The sequence below is a fragment of the Anser anser genome (assembly GCF_964211835.1).
Source record: "Anser anser genome assembly, chromosome: 2".
In the NCBI taxonomy this organism is placed as follows: domain Eukaryota; kingdom Metazoa; phylum Chordata; class Aves; order Anseriformes; family Anatidae; genus Anser; species Anser anser.
Window position 1 is genome coordinate 21,864,968 of NC_139721.1, and position 12,802 is coordinate 21,877,769.

Sequence of the window (12,802 nt, forward strand, 5' to 3'; positions counted from 1 at the left end):
TTTCCTCCCTAATGAAATGAAATTTGATGTAACTAAAGAAGGAAATGAATAATTAAGAACAAAATAAAGCTTATGCTATTCAAAACTCATCCTACATATCCCTATCAATGTTAAAGAAATACGGATTATCACAATTAAAATCACTGCTAGAGACCGTGCTGTTTAATCAGCTTCATTTTACAACTGTGCCCACTGGAATCACAGCTCACTTTGGCCCACGATGTCTAAGAACCTAATCCTGCAAATCACTCACTCATTGAAAACACAGCTTATTACTGTATGCTCTATGCCAAAACTCATTAAATAACTGGAAAGGTTCCCAGGGGCTTCAGCATGCTTTGGATTAAAGATCTACATTTCAGTTAAATATAGTAGGACAATGATTGCACGCAAGTATACACAACAACTGCACGGCACACAACTACTGTACACACCAAAAAGCATGTGCCAGCACCCACATGAATAGCATATCTGCCAACATGCCTCTTTGCTGCATGTCCAAGTTGCATGGCTTTGCAGAAATCAGTAATTCCTTGCTATCACTGAAATTTATGTCTGCCCGCTTCGAGGTGACAGTTTTCTTCACCGAATGGTTCACTGAAGTCACAACTTAGAATTAAGGTCGAAAAGCGCTGCCCATAAAAATATACAAATAAGCCTTGTTTCCTTGTAACCTTGTTTCAAAGGTTACATCATTCTAGCCATTTTAAATTAGCAAAGTATTAATCATAGAGAAGGCATATCTCAAAGAGGTGGTATGATTTATTACAAAAATATCCTCATTTCACCAGGAGTTATTCTGCTTCTTAATTACCTTCCTTGAAAACTAAATTCTGCCAGCAATAAGACTGCAAGCAAGCAGAGGTATGTCTATCAAAAAAAAAAAAAAGAAGCTGAGCTCTCTGTTCAAAAGCCTCCACTAAAACTTTGTCAGGCAGCCAGATACTGCAGCAAAATCTTCAGTAGGGCAGCAGCAAGGCAACCAACTTCCATTTAGCATATCATAAAAAGACTTTTAAAAGATGGTTAAAAAGTCAGCCAGTTCTTGTTAATTGTTATTTGTTTCCTCACCTTCCTTTAAAGCATTCTTTTAAAAATACCAAACGTGGTATTCAGGTTCAACCAAAGGGAACCAACAAATCACCATGCCCATAAATGCTGCGTATTTATACATAGAAGTAAATACGGGAGTGAAATGAAGATGGACCATACAAAAGGTGTTCTGCACTTCCTACCACTGCTTCCTTATTGCTCAGTATTTTTGTTCAAGGAAGAGTTTGACGTGGCTGCAGACCCTTCCCTTCCCAGTACCCCAGATCTGAACCACAAGCCCCAGGGTAACCTCTAGGCCACGGCCTCAGCAGACAACCATGTCATCCTAGAAAAAGGTCTCTGCTCCCCCAAAAGGGCCCAAATCTGCTCTCCTGGAAGACAAAGGGAACTGTTGTCACCCACTTCTGGTACACCTGAGGAAACATTAATGGAGTGACTTGTGTGCTGTTTCCCCTAGTCCCCGAACAGCAATGGAGGTATTATTTCACAATTCAACAAGTGCCGTAAAAGATCTCTTTCCTTCCAGCTCCTTTCAGAAGACAAGGGCACAAGGAGCTGGAGGCAACACCCTAGTTCCCTCCGTGGTCCTGAGGCGACAGAGACACCTCTGTCTGTATACTTTGAACACTCATTTCTTTCACACAAGACCCAGCTGGGATGCTGCCTTACAAAACTTCAGCAGAATGACTGCTAACGGGCGGCTTCTGGGTGTCGCACTCGGGCTGTCGTACCCCATCCTGCAGGGCTCCCAGGAGGAAGGTATGGCTCAGCTCGAGTGTGGGAGGAGAAAAAATCTGGATTCGAATCAAGTGCCCTCCAGGTGGAGTACGCAAGTGAGAAATCCGATGCTGGAGATAAGTCTTCCTGGATGCAGGATTTAGTCTCCCGAGGGAGACGGGGATATTTGGTTAGGTGAGCTCTGTTTCTCCTGTTTGATTTTTAAAGATCGCTCCCCTGTGCGGTTCCAAGGCCTGGTCTGTTTTTTTTGTTTTTTTTTTTTTTTTTAATTTCTTCCCGGGCCAGTAGAGCGCTTCATCACATAACGTCTCAGAGGCCCTGGCAAGAACTGCTCTGTGCCGCTTTTGTCTGACTCAGAAGAGAAAGGTCTTTGTGCCTGTGAGGTTAGTTTTAATCTTGAAATTGTGGTGAAAAGGGAAAACAACACTGAGCAGAAACAATGGAGCCAGTTTAAAGATCGTCGCTCAAAATGCTTAAGAAGGGAGAGTCTGTAATTAGGGCTTGAAAATCTTCATCTCTCTCGGATGAGGTAATTGCTGGAGAAAAAGCTGCCTTCAGTGACGTGACTCGGAGTCCACAGCTTTCAAACACCGCGGGGGGATCCTATGGGAATCCCCACACTGCATGCAACTGGTTATTTTATTAAAGCCTCCAACAAGACCAAGCATGTGTGTACGTGTACACGGAGGGGGGGGGGCGAAGTCTTCAGCGCACGGTGACAAGCTTACCAGTACAACCTGATTTATGCTTGATAGCCCAATACCAAATAACGTTATGAATCCTCTTAACTTTTATCAATACATTTGCAGTCCACGGTCCTAAAAGATCAGATATCTGATAACAACCCCCCAAAATAAATAAAGATAAGCCAATACACATTTTAATCACTGCTTCCTGCAGAAATACAAGTGACTCTCTTAAATTTCACTCCTGACAATTTTTTTTTACTCCAGCAACAATAAGTCATTGTTTTAAAATCTTCCTGTGCTATATTTCTGGTGGTCGTAGTGAAAGCTGTTTCCTTAGTGTTTCGGCAACCAAGGAGGGAGCGATGTGGATGGTGCAAGATTAGAATAAAATGGCTGACACTGTCCGCCTGGATATGACTTTCTTGCTCCTAGATCAACGTGCTGTGTTGTTAGACCTGGTGGCTGCAAATGCAAGTGGCATCCCACTGCCAGCCCAGCAATGGGATGGACGGTGGGAGGAAGATCACCAATGGGAGGAAGAGATGGCACTGCCATGCATGCCCTGGCCACGTTAGTGCTTCTGTAAAGGCCCTTGTGAAAGTCCATCATGTTGGAGATCCCAAATGAATTGCCACATCTGATAGCATAATGACCACGTGCACACAATGGTCATCTGTTGTGACTGCAGGGGACAACATACTGCTGTGTTTTGAAATGGAATCACATAGTAAGGGATATCCCATTTGAGATATCCTTAGCCTTCCTTGAATGTTGGGCATTTTGTATTCAACATGACAACAGTATCAGGAGTTTGTTCTGTTGGACAGTGTTGACTGTTATTTCCAAGTCCCTGAAAGTCCCGTGTTACCCCCACTCATTTTACACTGACTAATTTCCCTTGCTGTTTGCTTTCTGGAGGCAAACTTGTTCTTATAATTACCTGCAGCTTTTCATTTCTCCTGCACTAGGTCCACGCAGCTAAAACACTCTGCTACTCTTTTGATGCCTTTATCTATAAGGCACTTCTTAAGGTGCTCTGATGTCCTGGTTTATAGGTTCACTACAGCAGTCACAGCCCTGAATGTAAAACCCCAAGTCTGAGGGTATTTGACCATTTAAAAGTAAAATTTAAACAAAGCAAAACAAAACAAGCAAACAAAAAACCACACACATCAGTTCTCAAAAATAGGCTTATTTCCCCTTGCAAGGACAGTCTGTGTAACACTATAAAAAAATGGCACAAACACAAGGAAAGACAGTCTATCTTACAGAGACAGTCTATCTTACAGAATATTGATTACTGGAGATGTTAAAAGTGTAGAAAGGAAGATGCTAATTTAGAGAATTGGAAAATGTACCTTGTGTTTGACACTGACTTAGCAAGTAGGAAAAATAGCTTTTAATTTTTCTCAGGCTGTGAACATTTTAAATGGGCAATCACTGAGAAGCCACTAGTAAGAAACTATGCTCTGAGAGCCCCACAGGTTTTCCTCAGAACCAGACCTACGTTTATTTGACAGCAACACAGATGTGACCGTCATCCTGACACCTTTAACACACCATCTTGGATTTTCTGGATGGCCAGAATCCCTGGTGCCAGAGAAGGACCACAGATTTGAGGAGACAGAGCTCTCTCACTTCTTCCGACCCTTCTTATTATTTGGTTAATGGGAGAGAAGTGGAACAGTGACAGAGGATGGATGGTACTTATAAAGTGACACCATCTGCATGGCTTTTCCTCACCTTTGCCTCCTCATTGACATCCCAAGTAAAGGACACAGCATTGAACGCGATTTCTTCGATATTCCCAATGGTGTTAAAACTCTCCTTGTAATCAGCTGTAAGAAACAACAAACAAAGAATCTCATGAAAAAGTTTTGAACTTTCTCTTTCACATTTTGTAGTACAACTGCAGAATTGCCCTTTGCTTTTTCAGTTGGGCTTTCTAATGCATCAGAACTACCTATTGTATTGTAGATGCCAAGTTTTTAGTAAGCTTAATTGCAAAGAGTTAATACACTGCAACTTGAGTTCATGTCTAATACATTCCTACCTAATGTTCTTGCAAAATACTGCTTGCTTTCAAAAAAGGAATCACTGTGACTGTACTGGAAAAGAGCTCATTAGCTTGGCCAAGGAATGGCCAAAATTGGAAAATTAACTAAAAGCCATTTAAACGTTTAAAAAGAATGTTTAAAGCTTGACATAAATAAATGACATTACAGTAAAGCTAAAGAAGCTCTCTAACAGGCTAGCAGTTATCATTGGAGGAAATAATCAGCAGGATACATGTCTTGCCCAATGGTTTCAACTTTCCCAAGAACTACTGCACTGGGGTTGGACCTCTATTTTAAAAAATAAAAATAATTAAAACACAGAGATCCCTTCTCCAAAGTGTATACGATACTAAAATAGAAAACAAAAAATGTAAACAATTTTTAAATTGTCTGAATACAAAATCAGCACCCTCTTCTCATATACTTCTCACGTACAGTTGATGTGGTATTACCAAATAATTAAAAATACAGAAGGAATCGCAAGAGGGAGGAAGTCTGAATTTCAAAGATGATGAAAGCATTAGAACAACAACAACAACAAAAACATTAAGAGGAGAAAACCACGTAAGGAAGACAATTTGCGGCTCTTTATAATCGAAAAGCAAGGCAGGCCCACTTTTGCACTGCCTTTGCCAGCCAGATTAACACTCTTTGTTCTCTTTGATGACAGATTAAGAGAAAGACCCTGTTTATAAGGAGGTAATATCTGCTTGATTAAAGGAACTTCCATATTCTTCAAGAAAATGCGCCAGCTTTCTCTGGGCCCTACACATTTCTGTTGAGGGCTGCATTTGGACTCAGTGCCAAAGGACTGAAGATACATAATGCTGCAATCTCTATCATTTCAACTTTTGCCCAAATCTGTGCTTCAGAAACATTGTGATTCTTAGCTTTGCATTCAGTTATCGTAGCTTTGTATTCAGTTATAGAAAGAGTATGTTTTTGTATTCTAAAAATGAGAGAATCGAATGGTTTTGACATGCACTTCCTTTGCCCTTCTAAAAATAAACTATTGGTCTCTAAAAATAATTTATAGGCAATAACTGCTTTAAAAGCACTTATAACAAAAACACTCTTGCAAGAAGAATGATTTAGCATGAGAGATGTGCAGCTAGTACACTTTCTCTCATCTGAAGTGCAGGGATGGTGGCATTTCACTGAGCAAGTGAAGCCATGTTCCTGGGATACCTGAGTGACTTGGGCTACGTTAGGAATCCACCGTTCTGACCGCAGGCACGGTACAAGACATTTGGTGATGCAGCAGCTGAACACGGTGTTTGAGAGGGCTGGCGGGCTTTTCATTCCCACCATGAACTCAGATCCCCTCTCTAACTGAAGTCATTGGCTTCACTATCTAAACTCAGTGTGGGAATGCAAAGGAGAGGAATTAGAAGACACATAAGTAGTTTAATATGCATGTGCACACATCCACCCACCCCTTAAATTTATGATTCACCAGAAAGTGCCTCCTGTAACTGACTGCTGCATATGGGCGTGCTGTGTAGGTGCACTTTGGAAAGACATGAACAAGATGTCTTGTAAAGACACGTGTTTTCTTCTCATAAAAGGCTGTCAGAACCTAGCATCCCACCAACCCTTCCATTCCCTTCCCCCAAGACATGCCCCCGCTTCCTTAATTGCCGTACACAAATCTCCTGGTTTGTGTGTGTGACGTGCTGCTGGAAAGCAGGATTCCATTCCATTCCCTTCGATTTACACATTATTAAAGAGAGATCCTTTGTAGATTAAACAAGCATTTACCTCCAAGGATATTTGAAAGTTGTTAGTAGGACTATTATTTTTCCTCTTCTGCTGCTGTGAGATACCAGAAATAGAAAATTGGGGTTCTTTGGTATGCAAGAAAACAGCTCTACAGGAAATATTTCCTAGTTTGTTGGGTAAGTTCCACATTAAATAATGGCAAACTTCAACATTAGGTGCTAATCATTTTCTTGCATTACGTACCATTGTAGTAGGCTTTTTATTGGGCAGATAAATAATACAAACTTTCCTAGAAAATACATGAGTAAAACTTTGGAGCACAGATAACTCCAATCTAAAGCTTCCATACGCACTCTTTATGTTCATGTTTGAAGCTGCTCCAGTATCTGTCAATTTATGGTACTGATTCTGAAAAATCAATATTTGATGTAATCCAATATTGTATTCTTAATTCGATTTTATTTAAAAATAAAAAACTAGTGACCCAATATCACAGCACAACAGTGTGGAAAAGTCAGCAACATTTCTCATTTCTGCTGGTAAAAACAATCAAAGTGCCTCCTTCACAAAAATCTATAGCTGCAAAAAGCCGAAATTCAATAGAACATCTTTCCTTCTTGCTTAATAAGCATCAAGTCTCCATGCACAAAGGACTTACGTACATTTAAGTATATGTTTACCCTATTGGTATCAGTGCATCTTCAGATCCAGTACCAAATCTAACCCATTCAACCACCATTCCAACCAGAAAGTGCATCAGCCGGTACGCAAAACAAATTACAGCAGTGACCCCTGCACGTTCAGAGTGAGGGATTATGGCACTGTGTTTCCTCTGATCTCCAGAATATAGCTACAGAAGGCAGACAGACAAACCTGTGCCACCGAGGAAGCAACACAAGCAGTGGGGTTATTCCTATCTGAGGACTGAATAGCTGGCACTCCAGAACTACCACACCTCAAATTCATTTGATCCTTTGTCTGCTAAGAACCAAGTCATGTCCTAGAATAAAAGCGTATTCATAAACAATTAAAAAGGATCCACAGATGTTAAACATATGCTACAAACATTAACTTAAAATAATACTAATATTGTAAAGTTTGTGGAACAGGTTGTACATGCTCATGGCTATTCACAAATAGTTTTAAGGGAGCCTAACACATACTTAACCTTCTATATACTCTTGCTAGTGGGGGTGAGATCCCAAAGAACTACCAGAAGATATTGCCAGACCACCCCCTGAAGATGGGACAGGTCTGATACACACCCCCGCACTTAGCAAGCCTCTCCCGCTGCCTGCTTAAATGGTTCCCCTGGGAGTATCCTGGCATTTGCTATCTCACCCATGGATACCTAATTCTCCCTGCTAACTACAGGGGGTGTGGACATTCAGTCCTTCACAGGAGCTCTTCAAGCATCTTGGGCTGAATTCTTTACCTAAAGGGAAATAATGTTCATAGAATCACACAGTGATTTAGGTTGGGAGGGTCCCTGCTCAGGGCAGAGCCAAATTCCAATGTGGATGAAGTTGCTCTGTTAGATCATCCTATGAGAAAACTGGAAGATTTTGCTAAACGCAGCTTGATGCTTATATGGGAAATGCAGTTGGAGCCATTCTGTCCTAATAAACCCAAAATCCACAATCCAAATGAAAGGCGAAGTGCTTCAAAAAAAAAAAAAGTACTTGGTAAGAGCTAAGGCCATATTTCAGCTGTTCTCAAAACACTACCATTGAGCAACATCCAGGCCTTTCATCTAAAAATTCTGTGCTCTTACAACTCTTAAGTCTGACTGGGAGTGCTCTATCAGAAACTCTTACTACTCTGTACTGTGTTCATGTGTGCAGTAAATAAAGAATACAAGCCACAGTGCCTCAAAAGTGAGCACAGACTTGCTCCATCTCAAATTAATGGAAACAAAAAAGACAATCATGTTAACAAAGGTGAATACGCAGCTCGTGCACAGCATTTGTTTTGCAGAGCACTGCTTTACAGCACACGTTTTAAGCCGAGCTGTTGGGTAAGGGACTGACGTGTGCTGTACACCATGGGTGAGACTCTGATGCAAGGAGAGTCGGAGGGTGTTGGCACAGCAACGGAAGGAGCTCCACAGCACACACCTTCGGAGGCATGAGTACTGCAAGCTTGCAGGGACTAGAACAAAAACAGGCAGCCTTCAAAAACAGCTGTGACATGACATACTTGCTCTTTTAATGTGTCATGATAGGAGTCATTTGGGCTGGGTTTTACTGCCTTAACTACCCCGTAGAACAAACATAAATAAATAAATAAATAAATAAATAAATAAATAAATAAACAGAAGTTGGGGAACAGACAGAACCATGATGGTAAAACAAGAGGTAGTGAGGAGATGCAGGAAGAGCTGACCCATGGCTTTGACCTAACACGCTGGATTTATGCCAACTTCAGTGCAGACTACAGCATTCAAAAGCCAAAAGGCACAGTATGAGTAGGGCCACTTTGGGATTGCTTCCCAGTGCTATCGTTCAGTCACCCCTAAATTCTTGCAGTGCTCTCCTTGGTGCTATCTCCGAGTCACCCTGATCCCACCACCACCACCCCCGCCCCCTCTCATTCAATGGTTTGGTTCCCTCAGGCGGTGAAAACAAGATAGACTGTCTGCTTTGGTCTAGCCGTCTCCTTTGACTGGGATCGGCTGCAGATGGCTGCTGTGTAAACTGCACGTGGGAGGGGAGAAGTGCTTGATGTCTAGACACTCCCACAGATTTCGACTGCAGGCTCCTTGGCAGCAGGTACGTGTTCTCTCCCTCTGCTCAAATCTCCCAAGCATGCGGATAGGGCAGTTGTGACTGAAATGGGCTTGTAAATACCTTAGATGGGATGACAGCAAACAGGTCTCTCAGGATAGCACACCAGAGCTCAGGGTTTCTCCCTTGCTTCTCTCCGAAACCGACAAGACTCAAAAAATGGGAGGTGAAGGAGTCCCGGGAGCTCATTTGCTGTCACCATCGTGATGGCATCTTAACTCTAAGGCTGGGCTTACACAATACTGGGGCTCTTGCAGGAACACAGCCCCAAAACACTCACATCTTCCTGGTCTGGAAGGCCTCTCTGACTAGCTAACGTAACTGTTACATGAGCTCTGACTGGGTCAAAGAACAGATCCACCTTTGAGAAGCAAAAGGAAACAGACAGTCCTGAGGAGGCACAGACATAGATTTCCCAGCAGCAGAAGAGGGAACGCTAACAAATACATGCGCACGTGGAAAATTTTCTCTGTGACTACTGAGGACCATTCCTTCTGCATGGTCTCCTTCCTGCTTCATAGACCGTATATGCAACGCATGCATGGAAGCCATGCAGACATTGCCAATGCACCCCACTGCATCCTTGTGCAAGGTACCAGAACTTTCCACTCTGCAATAGTCTCCAAAACATCTTCTCATACTCACCAATGTCAAGGACCCTCTGCTTTGCTGTGTGTTGCCGAGAGTGCCAGTATTTCCAGTATTTCAGCTGCTCATCTCTGTTTTTATCCTCACTAAAAACAACCATGACCACGCTCTAAGAAAATCAACAGCAGAAGGTGCATTAGTTAGTAGGTAATTAATAGGCAAAAACACAAAAGTTAAACTCTCCCATATGCCTCTAATGCTGATCCAATCACTGCCCTCCCACAGCACTTGGATTGTAAAAGATTGGTTTTTATTCCAACCCAATACTGCAATGCACTGGAAATTTCACGGGAGAAATGCAGTTTTAAAATAATAGTCATGTTGTTATGAAGCTCAGGCTTCGTAGGTAAAGGTAGGACATTTTCAAAGAGCAGTTCAGTTGTGCATGGGTTACTGGTGACAATGCTGTGGAGGAACAAGAACTTCAGAGGGAAGTCTCATTGGGCATCTTCGTGCTTTAGGGAGTTAAGAGGAGAAGCCAATTTGTGTGGGTAACATAAATAACAATGTGTCCTGACAAAAAACGTAGTCGGTAAGTTGCTGCAACTGCCAAAAACTCACACATTTTTATTCCATAAAATATAAGTATTTGAGCACAATTAATGAGTGGTGGCAAAGTTTCTGCTTTTCTTTATCTTCTTCCATGAATATATAGCTTTAGCATGTAGTCCAAATACCCTTCTTAGGAACGGGGCTCTTGCATGCAGGCATTCAATGATAAATTCAGTACGAATATTTACTGAGTTTCACTGAGCTTTTCAGTTCAAGTTCTGGATTCCCCTCATTTAAACTGTGTGTTTCAAAGGAAACAGATTGAAATTTTATGCAAAACTTCACATGAGTAATGGAGGCTTTTTCACAGAAGTCCCCTGCTGTAGTCAAGCAAATAAAAAAAAAATACAAAACAATGAAAGAATGCTTGTGCTAGGTAACCTGCAAAGAAAAGAAATCATGGAGAATTAAAAAATTCACTTTTGAACATCTTTTGTTTCCATTCTTCCTTTAGCCCTGAGTCACCAAGCTCATAAAAAATACTAACAATCTCTTTCATAAGCAAGGAACTAGATCACAAGTGATTCAAGACCTATGTCCCTAAGCATAATCACCACTGTAACCCTTCACGTGCTCTGTGACCTTCTCTTTTGCCTACCAAATGGCATCATTGCATCTTCAATGTCCAACTACTGTGTGGGCAAAAGGTAGTACACGTCCTGGGGGAGCTGTGAGCTACGCACGTGCATACTGGCTGGCCAGCAGGTGTGTGCTAGCTGCTCAGCTCATACACTCAGCAGGACTGGCAGCTCAGATTGTAGCTTTTCCATCAAGGGCAGCATTCATTTGGGACTTTTTCCTCCAGGAAGTGTTTACATGGAACTTGTAGAGGTGTAATACCTTCAAAACCTCTTGCCCCTCTGTCAGGTCTGAATGAAATTGGCAGTAAATTCATCACTTGCTTGGGTGGGCGCCTGGCAAACACAACGCAATCGTGAAAAGTTGTGTGGGATTTCATGATTTTCTTTAAACCACACATCCACTAGAAGAAATGGTCTCATTTCTGCTTTAAAATTTCCATCTCTTCAGCTGCCACGGCTTCAAAACTCATGTGGCTATGCAGTGAATCAGACTTATGAGGACTGGTTTTCAGCCAGATCAGTGAGCTCCCGATTCCTTTTCAGCTGTACAAGTACTAGAGCTGGCACTACAAAGGGTGGTTGTCAGGTGCAGAGACTTTTCACCAGCAGGGAGGTCTTACATCAGCTTCAGCCAACAGTGAAACTCCGTCATCAACCTCATGTTCTTCGGAAACCAGGGCATAAATTAACCCCTGTTCAGGTTTACAAATCATTGCCTCTCTTTAGGAAGAGCATCTCTAAAGTTCACCTACGACAGAAGTGTATAGGCTGTCATCTGCTTCACTGCTGACATTGATTTTCATTGGTTTGTGCAACTAGATTCACAACGTTTTGAAGGTACTTCATTTATTTGGATGGAAACACTTTTGCAACCTCATACATATGCAGCCCTTTCAGCTTCAGGGTGAACTTGGCAGGGCAGCGACTCTGAGGCTCATTGTCCATTCCAAGGTTACGGGATTAGGATTTGCTTACTCCAAAACACTACCAGGGAAATCAGGAGGCCTGCTCGCCAGGCAGATGTTGCTGAGCACCCAGCTCCAGTTCTACTTTCAGAATCTAAGAAGCAAATCATCCATTTTGGTATACTAGGTGAATATCGAGTGAAATCTCACATTTACACAGTGTAACTGTTTTAAAATCAATGTCACAAAGGATGGTGTTCAGTTCTTCATATTTTATCTGAAATGCTCTGGAGAGCACCTGCTGAAGTGCACAAGATGGACTTACATAGATGTAGCAGTTTTCCTATTTTATTTTTTTTTAATCAGGGCAATGATAAGTTCACCAATATCGAGAGCAGTATCTGTGCAATTCTTATTCTGTCAAATCATAAACTAAGGCAGATACATATGTAATCGATTAACTTATAACTCATTGATTAACCCCAACATACTTGAAACCACCAGCAATATCATTCTCCCACCTTTATACCAGGCATAAGAGTAAGCTTTTTATGTCCTCTCCCACAAGAAAAAAAATAAAAATAAAAAAACAACCAACCACAACTACATTTATCTGAAGCGCTCCATTCCCATCTAGGAAAGAAGTTGGACTATACCCTGACTTTGCTGATCGGATGCCGGAAACATTTGTTGTCACCCGTCTCGCTCAGGGTAATGGCGTAGAACTGTCCTTTGTTTAAATAGGTCATGGGCCCCTCCCCTTGCTTTTGACGCAGGGATTTGGTAGCTTCTAGCGTATACTGAAAAGTGCTGTTGAAAAGACAGGGAAAGAAACACCAAGAAAATCCACATCACTTTCTCCTTTTCTCTTTGTTTCCATGCATTGCATGTTTCACACGGTACATACACATGGCATAAGGCACAGGAAGCAAATAATAAAATAAATAAAATTCCAGGAAAAGGACACACAGGTACTGAAAATGCAATTTTCTTTTTTCAAGTTCATCAGATCTGGCGATTGAGCATAACACTATCTGTACTGTGAGTCTCTTGGATCAAAGGCCACAGCTT

The 12,802-nt window shown here is 41.8% G+C and overlaps 1 protein-coding gene across 4 annotated transcripts in view; it reads right to left on the minus strand.

Annotated features, from left to right (window-relative positions):
• Positions 1 to 12,802, minus strand: part of GRHL2 (grainyhead like transcription factor 2) — a 77,729-nt gene that overhangs the window by 41,202 nt on the left and 23,725 nt on the right. For all 4 annotated transcript variants that reach the window (XM_083822611.1, XM_083822609.1, XM_083822610.1 and 1 more), the window contains exons 6-8: positions 12,388 to 12,541; positions 9,691 to 9,802; positions 4,224 to 4,318 (exon numbers count right to left, since the gene is read on the minus strand). In XM_083822611.1, the coding sequence (XP_083678737.1) occupies positions 4,224 to 4,318; positions 9,691 to 9,802; positions 12,388 to 12,541 (361 nt within the window). The remainder of the gene's footprint in view (positions 1 to 4,223; positions 4,319 to 9,690; positions 9,803 to 12,387; positions 12,542 to 12,802) is intronic.